The sequence below is a fragment of the Sarcophilus harrisii genome, chromosome 3 (assembly GCF_902635505.1).
Source record: "Sarcophilus harrisii chromosome 3, mSarHar1.11, whole genome shotgun sequence".
NCBI classification, from domain to species: Eukaryota; Metazoa; Chordata; class Mammalia; order Dasyuromorphia; family Dasyuridae; genus Sarcophilus; species Sarcophilus harrisii.
This window is the reverse complement of record NC_045428.1, coordinates 578,801,865-578,826,435: the sequence shown is the minus strand read 5'-3', so window position 1 is coordinate 578,826,435 and position 24,571 is coordinate 578,801,865. Positions and strand designations below refer to the sequence as shown.

The 24,571-nt window shown below is 44.0% G+C and overlaps 1 protein-coding gene across 4 annotated transcripts in view; it reads right to left on the bottom strand.

The window, feature by feature from the left end:
* The window catches only part of NPHP4 (nephrocystin 4), a 147,234-nt gene that overhangs the window by 39,677 nt on the left and 82,986 nt on the right, over positions 1 to 24,571 (bottom strand). For all 4 annotated transcript variants that reach the window (XM_031963761.1, XM_031963762.1, XM_031963763.1 and 1 more), the window contains 7 exons: positions 11,093 to 11,148; positions 8,936 to 9,064; positions 7,284 to 7,435; positions 6,915 to 7,106; positions 5,765 to 5,952; positions 4,607 to 4,767; positions 3,323 to 3,503 (listed from right to left, as the gene is read on the bottom strand). In XM_031963761.1, coding sequence (XP_031819621.1) covers positions 3,323 to 3,503; positions 4,607 to 4,767; positions 5,765 to 5,952; positions 6,915 to 7,106; positions 7,284 to 7,435; positions 8,936 to 9,064; positions 11,093 to 11,148 — 1,059 coding nt within the window. The remainder of the gene's footprint in view (positions 1 to 3,322; positions 3,504 to 4,606; positions 4,768 to 5,764; positions 5,953 to 6,914; positions 7,107 to 7,283; positions 7,436 to 8,935; positions 9,065 to 11,092; positions 11,149 to 24,571) is intronic.

Genomic DNA, 24,571 nt, shown 5'->3' with positions numbered 1-24,571 from the left:
TCCTGACTTCAACAAGTTTAACTAAAATCCCTTCCTTTGTTGGAAGCTTTTCCCAACCTCTCTAAATTTCAGTGCCCTTTCTCTGTTAATGATTTCTCATTTATCCTGAATATAACATGCTTTGTATTTGTTTGTTTGTATGTGGTCTCCCCCATTAGATTATAAGATCTTTGAAGTCAGAAATTGTCTCTTGCCTCATTTTGTATCCTCGGCATTTAACACAGTGCCTAGCATATAGTAGGTACATAATAAATGTTTAGTGACTGATTTCTTAATTCTAGTCATGTGGTTTCTCCCATTAGCTCCTTAAGGTCAGAGACTTTTTTGCTCACCTCACCCCATCCTTTTTTTTTTTTTAATATCCTCAGCAGCAGCTAGTAATTAATAAATATTTGTCAATTGATTGAGTCTACTGGGAAAGGAATATAACCTGGCCAGAGTTAACTCTCAAATCTACTATTTTCTCCTCTTGATCTCATCAGCTGGTAATAATGTTATCTTTATCTCATCATTTATGAGGTTGCTTTTACCATGAGTTTAAAGCTTCTGAGGAAAGGACAGCTGAAACTTAACAGCTGAGAAAACCCTACAGTTTCTCCTTCATTCCATTCATCCAATGAGCAGTTAAAGAGCCTACTCTGGGCTCTGCAATATATTAGGCACTAGATCTACAAAAACAAAATGAAAATCAGCCTCTTTCCTCAAGAAGCTGACATTCAGCTGACATTCTCCTGGTAAGATATTCAATCAATCAATCAGCCAACAAGCATTTAAAAGTGCCAGGATCTATGCTAGGTAAATCGAGGTTACAACTATAAAAGTGAGAAAGGGGAATCAACAAGACGTTGATTCTGACAAGTAAAAGATCATTTGAAATAAAGGAGAAAGCAACAATAAGTACTAGAAACAGGAAAAGTTTTCCATAGAAGATTGTGCCTTAAAAGAAGCTAAGGATTCTAGGATTCTAAGAAGCCAAAGAAAAAAAGGGATTACATTGGAGGAATATTGCAAAGTCTGAACAAAGAACCCTCAAATACTGGCAAATGAAGATTCAATTTATCCCCTCAAGCTTCTCCTTTTCTCAGTCAAGCTCCGAGGACCCACCTTTCTTGGCTTGTATTTAAATATTCTGTATATATTTACATATAATTATTATCTATATATATATATATTTTAATGACCTTTCTATGTCCTCCCACTAGAATTAAATTCCTTCTCTTGGGGGACTGCTTTATTCTTTATCTTTGGATCCCCTCTCCTAGCACAATGCATGGTACTCAGATAGGCCCTTAATAAATGTTTGTTGATTGAGTCTTCAAAAAAGCAAGTAGGCCAATTGAGGTGGAATATAGATTGTGTTAAGAGGAAAATAATTAGCCAAATCTGAAAAGTAGAAAATCCTCTGGTTAAAGATTCAGTTCTTGTCATCAAAGTTGGACACATGGAAAGAGAATGCAAGACAGCCAGAGCTCAGCCCCAGTGTCATCTCCCCGTAGGAATGCTGCCATTTAGCTTTTATTCCGATTCTGTAGTTCCAAATAATTATACAGTCATCATCCAATTTTCAGGAGTGGTCCCACTGCTTAGTGAATACTAACCAATTTTATAAAGAAATAAAAGCCACAAAGTTAAAAAAATAACAAAACCAAATTTATGGAGAAATCAAATAGCTGCTGCATTGATACAAAGTGGGTTGTGTTCAGCATTTGTCCTTTGTTCTTCTGTTCCCTTTTCTAAGTTTGCATTTAGGTCCTCTCAGGGTTGTGTATCTCAGACTCTCTTTCCCAAGAGCTTATCATTCTCTTGCAGGCAAAGTATGAAAATGACAATTTAAGATAACATATAATAGAGCTAATCTTTCTTCTGAAGATAAGATTTTAAAACCTGGAGTCACTGCACATTTGTGGGCTTGTGAATTAAATATAAAAATAACCAATACATTCTAGGAAGCAAGAATGCTCCTCACCATTCTGGAGCCGGGGCTTCTGGGAGCTTTGGAATAATGCCTGTTTCTCACATGTCGTTCAGTTATTTCTCCAGAACCTAATTGAGTTCTGCGGTTTCCATATTGTCTGTTTTCAAAGCTGCCTCCGATTTTACATTTGTAAACAAGCAAGCAGAAAACTCAAACCAGACTTAATGAACTGTGCATTAACTCGTCTTCTTGCTGCCAGGGACGGCTGCTGATGTGCACAAAAAGGATGTGTTTCTGTCTCCTATGGCTTGTGGACTTCAATTCAGGTGATTTTTAAGAAATGGAAAATTCCTCATAAAACTACAGAGATCGGACTGTATGCCCTGACCTGTCATGGGTCAAAAGTCCCCAGTATTTCTGTGTTATCCATTTTGCTAAAAAAAAAACCCAATCTCAAATTTCCCCCCCTAACTTGCCCCAGGAAAATAATAAAGGATGACAGTCGTCTTCTTCTTCTTCTTCTTTTTTTAAACATTTTTCATTAACTGAATGCAGTAAAGCACACCAGTGCTTAGCCCTGAAGCTCTGCAAAGGTATCTGGTGAGCAAAGGGAGGAGGAGCAATTCTGTGCTCTGCCTGTCACCATTTCCCAACTCTGTGACCTATACCGGCCAGCAGCGTCCCTCTCTATCAGCTGCAGCCCTCTGGGGCCTGCCATGACAAAAGGCAGTCTCAAATAAAAACGAACTGCATCTCTCCAAATGACCCAGACTCGATTCTCCCCAAAGCCAAGCCCTGTGAGAAACCTCTGGTCCCCGGCAGGAGTGTCAAAAAAGGACAAAATGGGAGGAAGCATCAGGATGCTGGGCTAGGATTCTTACAGATTTTTTATGACTCTTTCCACAAAGGATCATTGCTTTAGATCAGAAAAATTGTGTTTCCCCTCTCTCCTCCTCCCTCAGCTGCCTGAAAGTTGGAGATAGTTGTTGTTTTTTTAATTTTGCTCCCTGAAGACCGAAGGCCCCCCACTCACCCTTATGTCACTGTGCTTGACATTTCATGCACAGATAAAAAAGCTTTCTCACAAGCTATCCCCTTTATTTGAGGACAGACCAAAGGACAGACAGGGAATAGGAAGGAGGGAAAACAAGTGGCAATGTGATGCCTAATAGCTTCACTCGCATACTGAAAAGTCACAAGGCTAAAATACAGCAGGACGTGCCCTGGGAGGGACAGTCTCATTAACCCTCCTAATCACTCAGGAGGCATTTCCTGAATACCTGCTAGGGACAGCACCAAGCAAGATGCAGAGGGGGCTACAAAAGAAATCAAAGTCCTCTCCTCAGCCTCGGGAGCCAAGGTAGCAGAGTGCCAAGGCAAACCCAGCCTGGGAGCGTGGCTCCTTACCCACGTTAGCCAGAGTCAGGTGCAGGCGGCCTCTGACCACAGGGTGGACTCCAATGGGCTTGACAGTGCCAGGCCTGGTGAGATCTCCACTCACCACCAGGGTGTCCTGTTCGTATTCAGTGGTGACCACATCGAGCTCATGGGAGACTTGCACAGCTGCGTGACCCTGGCGGAGGATGTGCTGTGGGGCAAGGGAAACATGACAGGTAAAAGGTAATCAGTGGCAGTTCTGAGGGGACCCCGGTGGGCACAGGCCCACATCCAGCCCTGCCATCAACCCGGATGCTCAGGAAACATCCCGAGGCACCTGGCGTCGGTGAGAAGACTCTCCTATCCCTTATGATCACAAGGGCTCAAACCCAGGAATCCCACCTGACCCTTGGATCAGCTGTGGAGGATCAGCTGACTTGCTTTAAAAACGCAAACAGCCCAGCACGAGTGTGAGGGCAGTCCATGGTCCAGCCTTCTCTCACAAAAGGCCACTAGAACAAATCAGCATTGGGAGTGCAGGAAGAGGAGCAAAGTCATCATGGGAAGGCCATGGACCAGCCACACCTGAAGAAGCAGGGGCCCATCCACCTGATGTTTAGACCAGTTTTATTAAAAACACCATGGAGAAGGTGCTCCTTTCTACTAATCAAATCGGAACTGTTAGGTAATTACACCAACTTTTAAAGTGTTACCCCAAATTCATCAGCTCCTTGGGACCCAGTTTCCTCATCTGTACTTTAAGGGGTGGGACTTGATGACTTTTGATGACCCTTCAAATTCTACATGTGGGTACTATGGCTGATGTCATGTCCATGATCAACTGCCAGTAAGAGTCAGAGGTGCTATCTGGATCCAGGGCATCCTGACATAAGGACTAGCCCTGTATCTACTATACCTCACTGGTCATTTTCATTTTTGTTTTTGTTTTAATAAATCATTATGGAAGCAATCATGGAAATAAGAAATAATTAAGGACAGATCTTTTTTTTTACCTTATCCTCAGTGGGATGTACACAATGAAAGTTAAAATTTCTTAGAGGAAGCAAATGAACCTCTGAGTTTGTTCTTAGAGTTAAATGGGAAAACAACTGAAAATGTAGAATTTGTTCATTCTGAAAAATATTTTCCTTTGCAAGAAAAGTGAACGTGCTTTCATCAGAGGGAATCAATAGGCAGATTATAGCACCTAAATTGGATAAAGAGGCCACACTAACAACTCTTCTGGACTCCTTCATAATGGGATTTTCAATGAGCAACATGTTATCATGTTTTTACTGCAGAAGGAAATGTTACCTCCATCTGTACTGCTGCAGACCCAATGAGAAGCAGCGAATCTCCATCCCAGACATCGATCTGTAGAGTCTGCCCGGCAAGATAATGTATGAACCACCGCTGTTCTCCAGGCTTGAGGAAGGCAGGATCCACTAGATACTGGAGCTGGAGCCCAGGAGAGTCTGTCCCAGAAGAAACCAATAAGAGTCTAAAAGTAAATTTGACTCATTCATCATCCTTATTTTCTGAAGAGAAACGTGAGCCCTGGACACCAAAACCCAATCTCACTTTCAGCTATAATTACAATTAAATAAACACATTAATCAAGTGAAATCATAATGCTCTTGAGTTAATAACAACAACAACTAAGTCTCAAAAGCTCCAGCTGGGCAAGACAGAGCCCTACCCAATGCCTAAGCCGACATCTTCTTGGTCCAACTCTTTACGAAGCCTTCTATCAGCTGGGCCCTGTTAAACTGATATGGATACTAAATGGTTTTGTCACAAGGGATAAGGACTTTAAGATACACAATTTCTGCTTTTGCCAACAAAACTGAACTAGATTATACACACACACACACACACACACACACACTACTTTTTCAAATGATTCATCTACTACAAGTAGAATCAACTTCTTAAATCTCTCAAGGAATGGCAAACTTAAACATACCTACAAAATTGTTTTTGTCAGAAACAGGAAAAAGTTTCTATGATAGGTATCATATTCATGAGGACACGTGAAAAGATACACAAGTGTAAGTAAATAATCTCTCTGAAGGATGAAAGCTGCCTATATTTATTGACTTTCCCTCTTCCCACAGCACTAGATTTTTATGGATTTCACACCTTATGATCATTCTCAATATTTGGGATCTACTCTTAATTATGTATTATGTGAACAAATAGAAGACATCTAAATGCATATTTCACGGCTCAACAGTCTTAATTCCAATCGACAAAAATCTCATTTAAATGACTGGATTAGTTAAGGTCTCTGAGGTACTTAGTTTATAAACAACTTCGTTTGCTATTCTTAGTCTAAAAATCCCACATCTTCTAAACATATGGCCATTATTTTAGCTTTCTTTTCTCCCTGTCCAACAACCTGAAAAATTCATTCTTAAATTCACAAGTTGACAAAACTCACATATATCAACATATCAAACACACGCTTACCATTGTTACATGAGCCATCTTTGTTAATTGCAACCAGGATGTGGAACAGAGAACTAGAGTTAGTCATCCCATATTGGTCTTGCTTCACCAGTTGTAACCGTGGTGTCGTGACCGGTGGGAAACGATAGAATTGGAAGGTGAAATATACTGTTTTTGGCCATGGCATTCCCCTGGGGTCCTCAGATGCTCTAAATAAAATTGCATCTTTGAATTAATCCATCAGCAATAGCACTTTACAGAACATTTGGCCTATTGAGAAATCTTTCATATCATATAGATTTATTACTCCTACAGTTCTAAGAGGTTGCCTCAGGTATTGAATAGCTCTGGATAAGCTGGTTGGGCAATTAATGAGGCTCTAGCTATTGGCAATACTTTACCTTTGAAGAAAGATAAGGAGAAAGAAGAACTATAGTCAGAGAAAAAGTACCAATTAAAGATCCAATAATTTTCTAATTGTGATGATAACAACAAATATAGAGAATCACTTTTTAAAGGTTTATTGAACTCCCCAAAGTCCTGTTTTTAAAAGGTGCCTTTTAGACTTACATGAACTGATTCTGAGTGAAATAAACAGAAGCAGTAAAACATTGTACATATCAACAAGATTATGTGATGAGCAACTTTGATGAACTTGGCTCTTTTCAACAATGAGGTGATTTGGGCTAATTCCAATACACTTGTGATGTAGAGAGCCATCCATATCCAGAGAGAGAACTATGGAGACTGACTGAATCAAAGCATAGTATTTTCACCTTTTTGTTGATGTTTGTTTGCTTGTTTTTTTCCATGGTTTTTTCTTTTGATCTCATTTTTTTTTTGGCACAGCATGACGAATATGGAAATGTTTAGAAGAATTGCACATGTTTAACCTTTATCAGATTGCATGCTGTCTTGTGGAGGAGGGAGGAGAAGAAGAAATACAAATTTGGAACACAAGGTTTTCCAAAAGGTGAAGGTTGAAAACCATCTTTACATATATTTGGAAAAATAAAATACAATTTTTAAAAAAAGATGCCTTTTAATAACAAGAGGAATAATATTACTTAACAAGGAAATGAGAAGCTACAGAGGATGAGAACTACATTAAGAATTTCACTTTTAACAGGAGGACCATCAAAACAAGGTTGCGGAATCATTCTTGTTTTACCTGCTGAAGGCAAGAAACTGCAGTATTATTTCATTGCTCTGTAGCACATCTGCCTCTTCCTTTTGAGGATTAAAGTTCACAGGGATGGCAGGATCCACAACTTCAGCCGGATGCTTGCTGCGGTCCAGAATTACTGGAAAGCCCAATGTGTGCAGGCGGACGAGCGAGGCCCGGGACAGCTTAGATCTAGAACTGCAATACAACAGAATTCCGTACAAAGTCATCTGCTGCATCAGGATGATCCAAGCCCAAACCAGACATCCCCTGACTCTAGTCATCTGCTAAGCTAGTCATCTCTCAAGCGATGCTACACAAACACAAAAGCATTCACCAGGACCCATATCACACATCTAGAGATTTAGGACCCACCTTTGAGGCTCAGTGCTCATGATAATTGGAGGATGTAAGGGTGTGAAAGGCAATTCTTGTAGCTGATCAGCACTGGGTGATTCTGTAGTGAGGGATCTCTGACTCAGGTCAACCTCCAGATGAGCTATTGTGCTGTTGTTGGGGGAGAGTTCCTAGTGGGTAAGAAGGAGACACTCAAACAAAATGAAGGGTTATCCACACTGCAGTTTCGTAACTAAGGCACAAAGATGCTGTTCTCATCTAAATAAATTTCCTGATGATGTGCTTTCACTGATTCAAGAATTAAAAAAAAAAAACAATTCTACCAATTTATTAATCAATGAGGGATTATTTTTTACTAAAGATTTATACTGGCATCTATATGCCAGTGGACAGAGCATGCTGGTGGGAGATAAATATATGTTCTTCCTCCCTTGTCCCTTTCCATGGCTGAACCCATGAAATCAGTCACATGCTCTACTCTCCTATACTATCCATCCATTTGTTTACTCATGCATTCAACAAGTACTTATTAAGCACCAAAAGTGTACTAAGTGATGGGAGAAATTTATAGTTCTATTAAGATGAGGTCCCTGTCTACCATCATGAAGCTTATAGTCTAATAATTACCTTACAAGGAATTCAGAACAATAGGAAAGACCAGCAAAAGAAAATCTAAAGGACTGGCATGTGTGGGAGCCAGATGCTGTGTCTGGAATGCTGTCTTTGAAAATTTCAAGCCAATATCTTACACTTGAAGAAAAAGAAGTGCATAATGACTGCATGATATTAAAAATATGGCTGACAAATGTATAACTATAGAAAAAATCCATTTAGAAATTGATCGTTTAGAAAATTTAAGTTCGTATTTCCATTCATTTTCCAAGAGACCTTATGTAATAAAGCTCTTTCTTCAACACATTGCTAAAAGTTAAACACAAAGTTTATGAGCCAGAACCCTCTGAGACAGTCCAGAAACCTATAAGCCAAAAGTCTTTCGTATCCAAGTGTGCTATGTCTCTCCAGTGCTACGTCATATGAAAATGTCACTGAAGAAAAAATTGATGGTTATCACTGAAACATAATTTGATCATTTTTCAGGTAAGATGTGATATCGTTCTAGTGCTTTATAGACATTCTATAGAGAGCACTTATCCTGTGAGATAGTTACATTAACTCTATTTCAGAGATGAACAAACAAGCTCAGAAAGGTTAGGCCTGAGATCACACAGCTAGTTAGTACTGATACTAGAATACTGCCTTCTGATTCCAGATTCAGCATCTTAGTCCACTATGCTGTCCTTCCTAAAAGGGAATATTGGGGTCACTGAACAGACATTTCTCTTTTCTTTAAGGATCAGAGCACTTAAGAACCATTTAAATTTGACTTAGCATCAAACGCAAGCACAGAAAATCCAGTATTATGGGACCACTTTATAAAGCTGAAGCTCCCCTTTGGTTCTCTTTCCCAGGGGAAAGTAATGATTATGGGTTTAAGACCAACCAATGGAAAAGTCAGTGACATCCCCTGTCCCTGTGGCTCAGAATATCAAATCATTACGTGCTTCACAAATGAAGAAAGGCCATGACTGAAGATGTCAGACTCCACTGGCCCTTTCTTTAAGAACAAGTGTGCCCCACCTTTTTAGGAGAAATGAGTGGGAAGCACTTACTTCCTGGGTTCCGTAGGAGGTTAGGAGGGCTTCGGAGACTTGGGAGTTGAGCTGGATGGGTAAGGGAGGTTTGGCAGAGAGGCTCCTGATGGAAGCAGGGGGAGAGGCAGACAGCTGGGAGATGGACAGCTGCAAGGCAAAACATGGCAACATCAGGCCCACCATCAGGCAGTGGGAGGACTCAAGGTGAGAGGACATTGAAGGAAGCAGGAGGAGGTCATGAAAAGAGACCACGTGAAGGCAGACTGTGCAAGGGACACATTCCTGCCACAGCCAAACTTCACAGGGGAGGGGACCCCAAGGGACAGACCTGGGGGTCCTTAGCCTCCATGTTAAGCAAAATGCCCCAATGAGGGTCTGGGATTGCTCAAGAGTGGGAACGTCCCCATCCACACAGCTCATGATTCAGGCAAATGCATAGGCTTAGGGCTGTGATCAGGGAAGGAGCTTCTTCATGGCCAATCATCTAGTAAGCACCAAGGGGGGCTGGAATGCGTGTTCCTGACTCTCCATCCACCATTCTGTCCACTCATGCTGACTCCCCAAAAGTCTCACAGCAGAAGAGACAATAAATTAATGAGTATATATCATCATCAGGAAACATTTTCATGGTAGAGGGGAGAGATCATGGGATTCAGCATTGGAGATCCTGAGTTAGGAAACTGAGCAAATTCCTGAATCTGTTGGGGGGGGGGGGGGGGGGAGTAGTGGGGGGGGGGGGTGGGTGTGTCTGTATATGTGTGTGTATGCATGCCTGTGTGTATGATAAGGGGGAGGGAGGATCTGACACCTCCACAATAAGAGGAGGGGGTCTCAATGACCCTGGAGGTCCCCCCAGCTCTAATTCCACGTGCACTTCAATCCTGGACACTACTCTCTGACCCCAATGCACCCCCCCTTTCCTCTACTGTCAGGACCACTATCCTCCAAGACAAAAGGCTCCTCAGCCCCTTGGGTGGTCAGAGCTTCCTGGGAGACACCTGCCATTTTCAGACTAATATGACATCGGCTCTCCCCAGCTTACGGAGCTTACAGCACCAGCTCTGGGACTGCAGAGCCCATTTCTGGGACTGCCACGGAAATTGCCCTAGGGAGAAGGGCTGGAAAGCAATCCCCAAGTCCCCGCTCTTCATTGATACCATAGTGACAGGAGCACAGCATCCTGGGGCAGTCTCGGATACCCTTGAAGCCATTCCCCAGCATGCTGAGTGGAACGGAGCAGACCAGTGCCTGGCACAAGCCATGTGGAGGCGGGTGTAAGGACTGGAGTCAGGCTTGCATCTTTCTTTAAGAACCTGCTCTGGGCCAGGGAAAATGGCTTAACAGATGTTCCAGAGTTAGGATGACCCAGACCCACTTCAGACACGTGCTGCACGAGCTGGGCAAGGTACTTCCAAAACTATGTAACTGCGGAAAGGATGTTGACCAGCACTAGTTGAGAGACTTCCCTCATCTGGGAGTTCCCTTTACTTATGAAATCACTCTGTAAAACGCCAAGAATACAAATCCGTGACTATTCCCTCAAGCTTAGGTGGCTGGCAATGTGGCCAGACTCTTGGCAAGGTTTGCAGAGCGATGAAACTTCTGCTACCAGGGTTTGCTAGCTGAGGCTCAGTCTGAGAATGAAGAGAAGGAATAAGGGGGGGAAAATAAAATAACTGCTCCTATGCCTCTTTGGAAAAATAAAGCCACCTTCCACTGAATTACCAGGGAGAACAGATTGCTTTGTTAGGGGCTGGAACTTGTCCTAAACAGGACAGAGGGGGCTCCTTGAGGAGCAGCAGAAAGCCGTCACCTTGACCATCTGACAATGCAAGTGAGTGCCCCTGAAAAACAGCAAGTGACAAAACTGGACACCAAGCAGCGGAGCTGTGAGGAGCATGTTCTCTCTACCTCTGCCACTGGCCTCCATCACCTCCATTGGCCATGGAGCGGAGAAAAGATGGAAGACAATCATTTAAGTTTAGATCTTCCTGACTCAGAAGTCAGTGTTCAACTGACTGACAATCAGCTTCTTGGAAAAGACCTTTATTAATGTAAATAAAAATCTCTCTATGCCAGGAGGAGAACTATCCTAACTCTGAAGAAGATGATCTTTCCCTCTCCCAATGGCAGCCACTCCCCAATCCAAAGAGTAAACCAACCGCAGATACTTACTCCAGGTCCCACTGGAGACAGGTGGGCAGAAGATGGCATTCGAGGCAGGAGGGGTGCTAGAAGGAAAGACCAGGAAGACACATTTCAGTCATTAACTGGGCTCCCAACACGATCCAATGCATTTCACCCCAAGATGATCAGGACAATAATTCCTGTTCTCCAAGTGCCTTAAAGTTTGCAAAATGCTTCCCTCTACACTATACACTCATCACTACAAGATGTTTCCCAACTGTGTCTGCTGCTGATGTTTGGGATTTTAACTTTTCTTATGGATGTCTGAGCTGGGAAAGGAAGAGAAATTGGGTCAAAATGCTTAATTGTTCTTCAAAAGGATCTTGGCCAGCATTAAAGAAAATACACAAATGGCAGCAGTCTTCTTGAATCACTGCTTTTGGGGAGAAGAAATTCAATCTGCCACTTAGGACAGCTCCATTATGAAGCGTAGCTTCTCCCTGCCTATTCATTCCTTGCTTGCTGCTTTAATCTGTGTGGTCTTGTTAAGTGCACTGTTTAATGAGATATGAAATTTTCAGGACACTTAAGGTTTTCTGATGTGCTTATATCATTGCTTTCCATTATTTTCATCTCTTCACACACTTGGGCCCTGAAACTGCCAGGGTTTGTTTCTTAGGCCGCTCTAGCAATTCCCAGGCCCAAGCAAACTTGCCGCTCTGTTAAGCAAGAAACTCTTGTTGAAGAGAAACCCACAACAGATGTTCCTCACTTGGCTCAGACTTCCTTTGGATTTCTCCATTTCACATAGTTCTGCCAAGAACCTGCTTTCCCCATTTCTTTCTAAGAGTGACCATGTTCTTCCAATTAAAAAGGGCCCCAATGCAAATGGGGAAGCCACAGACTTTTCCATAGGAATGCAAGCTTCCCTCTTTACCCCACAACCCAGAATCCCTCTAGCTGCCAGTGCTCTCCCTTCCCTAAACTGCCTTGTATCTAATTGGTATAGAACTTTATGTGCCCAAATGTGGCTCCTCTAACTGAATGCAAACTTCTTCAGAGCAAGAATTGCTTCCACCTCTATCTTCATATTCTCAAGAAGACAGAAACTTTCGAGCCGGGAAGAGGTGGGCTTAAGTGAGCACCCATCTCTTCTCCCCTCCAAGCTCAATTCTTGGAGAAAGTCATCCATCATTGGGGTATCCACTTCCACACCTCTCAACCTCTGCTAAAACCTTTGGATATAGAATCCAACCTCATCATTCAACTGAAGAAAAACCAGAGAAACCAGTGATCTCTTAATTACCAAATCTCATGGGCTTTCCTCCCTCATCACCCTTCTTGACCTCGGCCCACCTCCCGGGGACACTGCTCTCTCCTGGGACTCCTCCTGTCTCTGACTGCCCCTTCTCGGTCTCCTTTGCTAGTTCTTAATCGGTCCCAGCCTCTAGCTATGGATGCCCTTGAGATTCTGACATTTGCCGTACACCGTCTCACTTGTGATTCCCTGATCTCTCAGCTCAGCCATTGGTTGCTCTTCATCATCTCACGGTAGATATCCATCAGCATCTTAAACTCAACATGTCCAAAACAGAGCTCCTTGTCCTGAAACCTGCCCTCCTTCTAAACTTCCTTTCTACCATCAGAGGCCTGGTGCCTTTCCTGTCCCCAACACCTGCTGCCTCAGGCCCCTTCCCTTCCCATTCAGCTCCCAGATCCAATCCAAATCCGACTACAATATGCCTTGTGCACACGAACCCTTTTCCCTCTTTGTACAGATATCAGCTCCTCCACACCGCAGCCTGCTGACCAGTCCCCCTGCCTTGGTCAATCTCCATTCCAATTCATCTTCCCCTCAGCTGCCAGGGTCAGGCCCAAACCTGACCAAGTTCCAGCCCCCTGTTCGCTCCTGCTCTCCCTTCCTCCGCTGCATGCACTGAGACAGCCTCTCCCCGCTCCCCTGGAGTCCTTCAGTCTCAGCCTCCCTGCCTCCAGTGACCTTTAACTACTCTCCCTTATCCAGCATGTGCCCGATTGTCAGTGTCCGACTTCCCCAGTGCAATGTACTCCCCAGGAGCTGCTTTTGTTCTGTTGCTTGTTTGGTTTTCGCCTTTGTTTCCCCAGACCTGACTTAGCAGTCCCAGGTATCTGGTAAATTCTTGTTTGCCTCCTACACAGATGGCAACTGACTGCAGGACTTGGGGCAAGCTGACCTCCTAGGGCCTTGGACAAGACAAGCTCTGAAAGAAGAGATGGCAGTGAAGAGGCTCATCTGCCTTGAAGAAGGGGGTTTCCAGAGCTCTTCATTCAAAGAAAATCTCAAGACATTTCTTATCTCTATCCCTGGTGTCTGGCACATATACTTGAAGAAATTCAGGTTATTCACTAGAAGATCGAATGCTCTGGACACACAGTGAGAGGATGAGACTCCCTTGGGAAAGACCCTGATGTTGGAAAAGATTGAATGCATGAGGTAGAGGGGATGGCGGAGGATAAGATGAAAAGAGAGTCACAGAAGCAGCGTGCATGAGCTTGGACAGACTATGGGAAGTAGCGGGGGTGACAAGAGTCTGGCATGCTGAGGTTCCCTGGGTCAAGAAGAGTCGGCTTTGCTGAACAACCACAGTGTCTAACACAATGCCCAGCTCTCAGCAAGCATGTAATAAATGCCTGTTGGTCAACAGATTGATTTTGTCTCCTGAGAACGGCCTCCATGATGATCCAAAAGTTAAGTCCAGTCAATCTTATTGGGGCATTTTATTCCCTGGGAAGCCTAGAAGCAAGTCTATAATGGAAACACATTCACCATTACTTTCTAAGGATGCAAAGCCCTAAAAGAAGAGAAATTCTCTGATGGTCAAAATGTTTCTCTACTGTCTGCTGCTGCATTTGTTCCCCATCCCAACAGAGAACGCTTGTCTCCTCCTGATGATAATAGTAACAAAGATATATTTATATAGCACCCACTATGTGTTGGGCACTTTACAATTATTACCTCATTTCATCCACACAATAACCCTGGTGGTAGGTGCTGATATCATGCCCAGTTTATGAAGGAGGAAACTGAGGCAAACAGAAATTAAAGTTACACACCCAGGGTCATCCAGCTAACCAAACCCATATTGCCAGGGGCCCTGCCTTCTCTGAGAGGCTGCTCAGCTGCTGGTCTTGCCTAACCAATTAAATACCAGCCATCTTTCAGGCCCACTTCCAGGCCCACCTGCTCCTCCAGTCTGCCATGCCCCCACTACCACTGCACTGAAAGCCTATAATTATCTGTTGGACTTAATGCGTCCAGTACAACGCTCCATTTCTGCCATGTACTTAGTCTTGTTTCCCAAGGGGAATCCTAAGCTTCTTGAGGGAAGGGCCCTTGTCTTGTAGTTCTCTTATATAAGCAGTGGTGAGCAAGCACACAGTAGGGATTCAATCTGTGACAAAAGCATAACTGCCTGCATAATGTGTGAAGAAAACAATGAGACCTCTAGGGGCCAGGGCTCTAGGATACGGGCTTAGGGAGCTGCAAAATGTGAACAGCACACCTTTCTGTCCTCAAGGCAGGGGAAGAGAAAGGAGAAAGACATAAGAGGAAAACAGCAGGAGAGTCCTGGACTAGAACAGGGGTACTCACAATCCCCCTAACCTGAGGCTAACGTTACAAATAGCATCCACCTCGAGTCCCACTGTATCCTTCCTGACTTAACACATGTGTGAAAATGTCATTGGTCTGGTGTCCAGTGAACAGGCAGGGCCTGCCACCCAGAGGCACCTGAACTGAATGACTGGAAATCAAGCATCCCGAGGTTTAATTCCAGGCATTTATAAAAGAACCCCCTAAAGGATGCTCTTCCAAATCAAATCATCCAGCCCACTTGCTCCAGGATTCTGAGGCTGTGGGCTGTTTTAGAAAGAGAAGGACATCTGAGGAATACAAGGGAATTCAAGAATACTTGGCAAGGGGAAGCAGTCTCTTCATCTATTTAGTAGCAAAGGCACTCCCAAAGCCTGAGACTGCAGCATGCCCCCAAGTCTAGCCCATGGAACTGGGGCAGCTTAGTAACCACAGGAGAAACCCACTACAATTCACCCATCATGCATATAGTCTCTGCTTTTATCAAACCAACTTGAAGCTTGGAAGGGAGGGAGGAAGAAAGAGAAAGAAAGAACGAAAGAGAGCAAGATGGGAGGGAGGAAAGAAAAAAGGAAGGAAGAGAGAAGGAAAGAAGGAGGGAAGGAGGGAGGGAGGGAGAGAGACAGAGAGACAGAGAAGAAAAGGAAGGAAGGAAGGAAGGAAGGAAGGAAGGAAGGAAGGAAGGAAGGAAGGAAGAGGAAGGAAGGAAGGAAGGAAGGAAGGAAGGAAGGAAGGAAGGAAGTTGTTTATAAAACAGCAGCATTTTATAATCATCTAGTCAAAGATGCCTGCAGTTGTTTAAATTAATTCTTCTGTTTTGTAAGGAGTCAGGAAGTCATCAAACAGGTGCCCTCACTTCTCCCTGGAAGACGGAAGCATCCATGCGGGCCCAGATGCTCCCACCTGCTCCTGACACAGCCCCCTCCCTCTGCAGGAAGCCCTTCCTTTTAGACCAGGCTACAGGATGAATAGAGAGGAGATGAGCGCGGGAGGAAGTCTGCCTTTGCCCTTCCCAAAGCGGCTCCTCCCTCAGGCTCTACAGGCCTCCTATAGTTAAGGAGAAAACCAAAGGCGGGAAATCTCCCCATCATCTTCTCCCCGGAAAGCCAGCACTTGGGCAGCAGGTCCCAAGCCCCCCGCCCCCCAAGCTGACGGTCCCCTGGGCCATCCCCCTTCTCAGGTGCCGGCGGGGCAGTGGGCTCTCTCGCCTCCCGAGGAAGAAAGCCGATACTACGGTTTAACGCTTTCCATCCTGACACCTCCTGGGAGCGCAGCTGGGTGGCCAACAGGCGCGGTGTGGCGGCCCCGTGTGGCGGCCCCGTGTGGCGGCCCCGTGTGGCGGCCCCGTGTGGCGGCCCCGTGAACCGGCGCGGGGCTGGGGGTCCGGAGGTCCTCAACTCCAACATTGCCCCAGACGCATTATGAGCGTGGGACTCCGGGAAAGTCAGTCTCCCTCAGCCTCAGTTTCTTCATCTGTAAAATGGAGATTATTATCCCACTTCCCAGAGTGTTGTGAATATCAAATGAAATACGGCTTGTAAAAGGCTCTGCAAACCCTTCCTCGGCAGCTAGGTGGCGCCACAGGGGACGAAGCGGGTCAGGCTTGGAGAATCCGGGTTCAAATGCAGCCGCCTGACGCACTGACGTGAGGATCAGGTGAAAGCGAGCGGAGCCCTGCCGGGTGCCACAGAAATGCCATTACCCGCTCGGAAGGGAAGCGCCCGCTGCTGGGCGCCGGGAAGCCCTTCAGGAAGACAAGTCTGGGGGCCTGGTGGGGGCGGGGATAAGGGCCCCGCCTCCATTTCCCTCTGCTGCGCGCAGGCGGGGCCACCTCAGGAACCGGACCTGACCCAGAACCCTCTCTGCAGCAGCGACACGCGGTCAGCCCGCCCCTTCTGGAAGGCCCCCAGTAAGGCTTGCCGATGTCTCTCACATTTTCCTTAATTCAAGCTTAAAGCTAGTCCTTGGCCACTTGCAGCGACTGCTCCCAGCTCGGCCCTTTGGGACTAAAGAATAATCATATTCTTCTTTTTCCTGGGAAACAAGAGCACCACAAAGTGACCTGAGTAGTTCATCCTTCCCTCCCTACACCGTCCACACTGAGCAATAATCCTGTCCCCTACCAGATCTCCCTCTTTCTTCCACAGTTACTTGAAATCTTTTTTTTTTTTTTTTTTGGTTGCCCTTAGTAATCAATCAACTAATCGATCGATCAATCAGGGGGCTCTCATGACCTCTGCTCCTTCTGAACTTTGGTGCTCCTGTTTACCGTGCCAGCTTCTGCTGCCAATGGGAGGTGGCTGTGCTGCCTTGGAAATGCCTTCAGAGTCTACCATATGTTCTTTTTAATATCCTTAATGGCTACAAATCTTCTCCATTGTGGGGGGAGGCCAAAATAGGGAGTGGGAAGGATTTGATTCTGGGAAATGGCCAAATGTCATTTAGAAGCAAAATCCAATGCAGCTCAATTCCACAAAGCAAATTTTAAGCATCCCCTAAGTCTAAACCACAAATTTGATAAATATGGCAGGTGATCAAGCAGAATAATAAGGCTTTGGGTCAAAATACAAAGTATGACCATAAAACAATATTTACTTTCTTCTATAGATTGTGGCTCATTGATTACTTAGCAGAATGTAGTCAAGGGAATTCATGCTTCAAATAAGGGTTATAGGTGACATCTAAGAGTCTGTAAAGTAGGCTCTAAAGGCAATTTCAAAAGAAAAATTCTAAAAATTCTAAAAAGGTTCTGAGCAATAGTAATATCATTATAATAAGTGTATGGTCTTTCAAGATAACTACTTTGAAGGACAACAACACTCATTCGGACATAGACTTTCTGGTCTATGCTGTTAGGAGGATTTTTGTGTTGTGTTTAAGGAGAAAAAACCAGTGCACCACTCCAAATCCATACCTCATCCATCTTCCAAATAGATTTTTAAAAAAACCTTTCGGTAATGTCTCATGACTAAGAAAAACACATAAAGAAAATGCAAGCTTCCTTTGGGAGATAAGGGTACATTGCTTGGATTTATAGATTTCATATTTATTCAAGATTATAAGGATAAATCCACAGATGACAAATACAATGGGTTGTTTTAAAAGAGAAGTTAAGGGTGCTTGGGATCTATCCCCAAGCTTTGAGGATGAGATCCCGGGGAGCAAATGCCCTGTTCTCCTGTGAAAATTTCCTTTGTTTCACTGTTTTAAAAGAAAGCTGTTTGAGGCTGGCTAAGCTCTTGGTCCTGTTCACTACCGGAACAGTCACATTACACTGTTTCCTATCATAACCAAGGATGTCAATTGGACACTGAGGATGGGTCTGTTCCTGGGACTTATTCCCAAACCGGGGATGCATCACAGTCTGTAATGTGACTGTAAAGCAAACCAACCACAAAACAAACAGCCAGGGATGCAACATCAAGAGCGCTAGGCCTGGAAGCAGGAGGCCCTGAATTCAAATCCAGCCTCTGACCCTTCTCAGCTGGGTGACCCTGGGCCAGTTACTGAACTTGTTTGTCTTAGTTCCTTCATTTATAAAATGAGGACAGTAACAACACCCACCTACCAGGATTGTCAGGAGGACAAAATGAAATATTTGTAAAAAGTGTCTGGGAAAAATGCTTCCTCCTTTCTCCTTCCTTCTTCCATTCTTTCTTTTTTCTTCCATCCCCTCATTCCTTTCTTTCCTTCCCTCCCTCTTTCTCTTTCCCTTTCTTTCTTTTCTTCTTTCCTTCATTCCTTTCTTCTCTCCTTTCCTTCCTGCCCATCTTTTTTTTCCTTCCTTTCCTCCTTTCCCTTTTTTCCTTCACTCCTCTCCCACTTTCTTCCTTCCTTTCCTTCCTTCTGTCCTTACTTCCTTCCTGTCTTTCCTTGTCTTCCCCTTTCTTCTTTCCTTCCTACCTTCCTTCCCTTCTTTTTTCCTTTTTTCCTTTCTCCCCTTTTCCCTTCTTCCCTCCTTTCTTTCTCCAAGGAAACTCCCTGTATTGATATTGATTCAAACTATTCCTTGCTGCTTTACAAATTATGAATGAATGAAAAAGCATTTTCTTTCATTTTTTCAGTGCTTATCATGCGTTGACTATGCCAGTAGAAAAGCAAGGTGGTCCATACACTTAAGGAGGGGTAATCTGACAGAAGGAGCAGATAGCACAACTCCTGGGCTGTCTTAGTGAGTTTCTTAGGGCACTAAGAGAATTAGGACTTGCCTGGGGTCACACGGTCAGTATGGACCAGGGGCAAGGCCATGGACCCACAAGGGGTCCTTCTGACTGAGGTCAGCTCTCTGTTCTCAACTCCAGGCTGCCTCATAAGATCCCGTGTGTAAGAAGAAAGCAAAGACGCAGGAAGAGCACCACTTGCAGCTCCTCCCTGCAGCATGCAGCTGCAGCTCTCTAGAACCTGGGGGTCCATGACACTGCATAACACATAAACAGCATTCTACAACATCACTCAATTCTCTATTAGGGATAACAGTGTTAAGGAGCTGGAACATCAGCTACTGTTTTCCCAACAACACAAAAGCTAACTTCAATCTGGAAAAAGTCTACATGGATTGTTCGAGACAAAGGAAGAATTAGATTTTCAACTGCAGCAAATTCCATCTCCTATGCTGAGATTAATTTTCCCCGACACTCCATTATGCTCCAATCAACCTCCACTCACTGAAAGCCCCTGTCAATAAAATGATGAGAATTTCCCATTCAACTTTTCCTTCAATCTGGCTTATCAAAACTCCTTTGATCTTAGGCTTCATTGAGATTCTGGCTTCAGAAGCCAGGCAGGGGTAGGGCCAGAACAAGAAGCAGCTCTGCCATTCTCCCCTCAGCCTCAGACTGATTTGTAAAGGAACCCCCCTTGGAGCTGTCCGAGAAGCTCAGTGGGTAGAGCTCTCCCAGAGCCTGCTTAGAGGTGGGAGAAAGAGAACAATTAGTGGCTCAGCAGAGGAAGGGCCTTTCATGGGAGCTGCTGCACTTTTTGGAATTATATTTGGCTTCTAGGGCTGGCACAGTATCCAACTCAATATTACTGTAAGCATTTATAAAGTACCTACTATATACCAGGAACTGTGATTACCAGTGGATAGAAAGGCAATCCAAAAGTCATTACTCTGAAGTCATTCTGTCTACTGAGGAGACACACAATGTCCCCAGATAAGTACAATACAAAGTAATTTGCACTAGTAACTGGGGAGAATCCAGGAAGCCTTCACGGAGGAGATGGGGTCTGAGATGAGCAGTGAAAGAGATGATGGAAGAAATAGGAGCAGTGGGAGGAAACTCTAGGAATGGGGGAGATAATCTAATGTAAATGCACAGAGCTGGGAGGTTCAAGGAACAACTGGGAGTCCAGTTTTGTGGGAATACAGAGTTCATGAAGAGAAATGAGGTGAAATAAAGCTAAGAATATAGTCTGGAGGAAATAAGACTTACACATGTGAAAGAGATTCTAGAAAGACTTCAAATGGAACCAGGCAATTTAAAAGATCTATAGCTAAATATCCCATTCAGACAGCGAAAGAGAAATCATCGCTAACACATTAATGCCTGGTGCACACCCACAGAGTAAGTGTTAAATGAATACATGAGTTCTAAAGGACATCAGTTCACCTAATCCCTTGCTTCCCTAAGTCACGGGGATCCACAGCAAAGATCAGAAGGCACAAAACCACAGAATCTGAGCATCTGTGGGGACTTGAAAAACCATCTAGTCCCAAACTCCATTCCATGTCAGTCTCTACATTCTCACAAGCCTCCCTGACACATGTCCAAGTAGAGACTGAATGGAGAAAAAAGTCAGTGCTTAAAACAACTCAAGAATTCACCAACCAATAAAGCAGTGATGGCCTTCTATTTCTGAATGACCATTAAGCAAAACCCAATTATACCAGAACATTCAAAAGAACCAAAAGTAGGTGAGCAGATTTCTACTAAGAAACCTAAGGATTGAGTTTTGAGGCACTGTCTTTCAAGATTCAATGTGAGTGACTTTAAATATGTATACATAGAGGTTTTGAAGCAAAAATCTAGTTGGAATTAATTGAAAATATTTACTGATGGTGTTATTGTTTGTTAGAAAGTTCTTCCTGGAATCGAGGTGAAATCTGCCTCCCTATCAATTCCATGCAATCTTGGAGCAACAGAGGGTAATTCAATTCAGGTAAGTGTATCCTTAGGACCCAAGAGTTGTTTTTATAAATGACTTTCCAAGTGACTAGAACAAAGATTTATGAAACATACCTTGTATGCAGAGAATTCTAAGAAGCATAAACCGAGGGCCTTGTCCTCATGTAGTTTACAAGAGAGTAAGAAGATTAAGACACAATAGTTGCCTAAAAACGAAGGATTTATTATATTACCCATTACTTGCTCCACCCATTGGTGATGACCTGAACATTTTTTTTAAAATGGCAGAGAGAAGGCCCAGCCACTAAGGGAGAATCAGTTTTTGATTTTTGCCAGGATCTGAAGGAATCCAAAGGGGGAAGAGTTCTAGGGATGGGGTGCAACCAGAGAAAATGCTAGGAGTCTAGAGATGGAGTGGAAGGAGGCCAGTCTGAACTGCCCAGTACTTTATGGTTGTGATTCAGCTGTGTGAGCTGGGTCTGACTTTGTAAACCCATGTCGGGATTTTCTTTGCAAAGACAATGTGGGGAGGGAGTTAGTCATTCTCTTTACCAGTCCATTTCACAGATGAGGAACTGAGGCATGCTGAAGTAACTTATCCAGGGTGTCATAATTTGTAAGTACTGTATTTGAATTCAGGCCTTCCTGACCCCAGGCCCGGCATGCAATCTATTGCACCACCTCACTGCCTAATGGTACTCGGCTGGTTCCAAGATCTTCCTTTTTCCCATGAGTCCACATGGCTCATGGCTGCCCAATGGGATAGGTGGGCAATGTGAGCCTGGTCCAGTCTGTTCTACTGATGGGGACCTGAGGTCTGGAGAGATCATGTGTTGCCCACATTATCCTGTGTGTGGCTGGGTGGGACTCCCAGGTGGACCTTCTGGTTTCTGGTGGATCGCTAGCCCCATGACCTGCTGCTCTGCCTAAGCAAGGCTAGACCACTTCCAGAACTTAAATACATTTTAAAAATTCAAGGTCATCTCTGCATTTCACGATGACTAACAGTTTCATTCAGAGACGGCTTGCTGGTTTCTTATCCCTGCTTTAAGACTGATGTGGCTGACTCAGCTACCTGTCAGGTGCCAGAGTTCATTTAAAAAGGTGATACTGAGAAGCGAGGTTAGCTTCAGGTCATTTGTCAACCTGAGTTGAATCTGCCAGCACCAAGGCCTAGAAGGGAATTAGCTGAGGATGGAAGAGCCACGGAACTCCTCTCCAGGGGCTGCTCCTGAATGTCCATCACCCAGCCCAGAAGCAGCACCTCCTGGCCCTAAAAGGAGCAGTGTTCCTCACTAAGAAAAATCCCATAGCCCTCTTTTGATCTGTCTTTGTCAGAAGGCACCTGGAGAGGCCAGGACAGGGAACCTGCATGAGCTCCCACTCTGCCACTGAACGTCCTGTCTGACCCTGGGTATTCCCTCATCTCTCCCTCATCTATAAAAGGAGATCAAACTCAGTGGTGTTTATGGGCTCTTCCAGCTCAGGTGAGTTGGTTGTTCTCCTTTGTTCATGCAGAGCACGAAAATAATATCACTTTGTTAAGAGTCAAGTTAGTGAGTTCAACTATGGCTGATCAGACCAATAGGGACTCCGAACGCTCTGCCCCAGGTCAGACAAAATAGTCCCTATGAACATTTGGGGGCGGGGGGGGGGGCTTCTCTAACTTTGAACATCTCATGTTTCCTTTGGGTTAACTCACTTCTGCTTTGCTCACAGAGCCCAGCACCTCTGAGGAGGGCACACTGTGCCATTAGGAGACTCCCAGAAGGGCTTCACTGATGCATTGCAGCCCACCTCTGCCTTCTCATTCCATGCCCTTGGGTTTAAATGCCGCCTTTCTCACTGAGGACTTGAGTGTCCTGGGCCAGATAACTTCATCTCTGAGCTCCTGGGTTTCCTGTGAGATCCACTGCACACGTCTGGCCTCAGCAAACTTCACCAAAACAACACAAAACGATTTTGCCAGACTTACATTTTTGAGAGCCCTCCCTTTTTCCTTCAACAAACAGTCCATCACCCAGAAGTTGTCTCGGGCCATGAGATATATATATGTAATTCATCTAAATTTTTGGAAATATGCTTTGTTGATATTTTGGGCACATATATAACTCTCCAGAATCTTGAACCCAAAAATGACATAATTCCTTTTCACCTCATATTTCCCACCCCTTTCACTTCACCAGTTTTGTCTTGTTAGTCCGTGACTATATATAGTCAGTGACCAACAAGGAGTAGTAATTCCCCTGTCAGCCACTAGGGAGGTGCAATGGATAAAGCACCTGGCCAGGAGTCAAGAAGACTCATCTTCCTGAGTTCAAATTCAGTCTCAGACACTTCCTAGCTGTGTGACTCTGAGCAAGTCACCAAACTCTGTTTGCTTCATTTTCCTCATCTGGAAAATGAGCTGGAGAAGGAAAAGGCAAAACATTCTTTGTCGAGAAAAACCCTAAAAGAGGTCAGTATCAGATGCAATGGAAAAGACTAAACAAAGTTCCCTGTCATTTCTTCTGTTTTCTGAGAGATTAAACTACCAGCAAACAAAATCAGTGATTTCTCTACTAGTAGTAAAGTTTAGACTTCCAGAAAGTATCTGGATTCTTAAAATCCCAATGACAAGTTCCTCTGGAGCCAAGCAACTGCCTAGATCCTCCATCTGCTTCAGTCAATTTCCCCAAAGGCAGGGCTTCAGTTTCTCCTTCGGTCCCCATCCACTTTCATTCTCTCCTACTTCTGCCTCATGGACTCATGGATTTCAATGTCCCTCTATAGAGATGATGACAAACATCTTCCCTGACATCTAAGTAGTCAGAAATTAAGCAGAGACTGTCTTATTTTTACTTGCTCTACTCTAGCATTTTGAATTTGATAAATGGGTTTTTTCATTCAATAATTTATTCATTTATATAGTGCTTTAAAATTTTCAGAGTACTTCATTTAATCCTCACAACAAACCTGTGAGATAGGTGCTAGCATTCTCATTTTATAGAGAGGAAACCAAGGCATGGAAAAATTAAGTGATTTGCCCAGGATCTGAGGTTAAGATTTAAATCAAAGTTTTCCTACCTCCAAGTCTGGTACTCTATGCATTGGGTTACCCTGCCTTTCAAGAAGCTAAAAAGGATTCAAGTTTAGACATGTATACAGGACCATAAGGAGCACTACAATTTAGTGGAACAATACCAGAAGATGAAAGATTAGGGCGATGATCCTGGTTCTGACACTAACTAGAAGCATGACCCTAGCTAGACAGGGCACGTTACATTCCTAGGCCAAAGGATTTTTATCCGTAAAATAAATAGATTAGATAGCTTCTTCCAGCTTTAAAAATCTGATTCAACCAAGCTGTTTAATAAAAACAAGGAACATCATCTCCAAAGGACCACAGGTCATAGAGGTTCTCTTATTTCTTGCGTATTTTGGCTTCTCAGAAATTATCAAGGATACAAGGAGGTTAGGAAGAACCCCACCAATTAACACTTAAAGACAGCGAAGAAAATCAGAATGAAAAACAGGATGGAAAAAAAAAGAAAAATCACAGCTTAGAGAAGAAAAAAAATCACATAAGAAAAAGAGGGAATGTGGGGAAAACTCAGATGTGTCTAAAGGAGCAGGTAAAAATTTTTCAGTTTCTGGGTTTTTTTTGCTTTTTGTTTGTTTTGCTGAGGCAATTGGGGTTAAGTGACATGCCTAAGGTCATACAGCTAGGAAATATTAAGTGTCTGAAACCAGATTTGAACTCAGGTCCTCCTGACTTCAAGGCTGGTACTC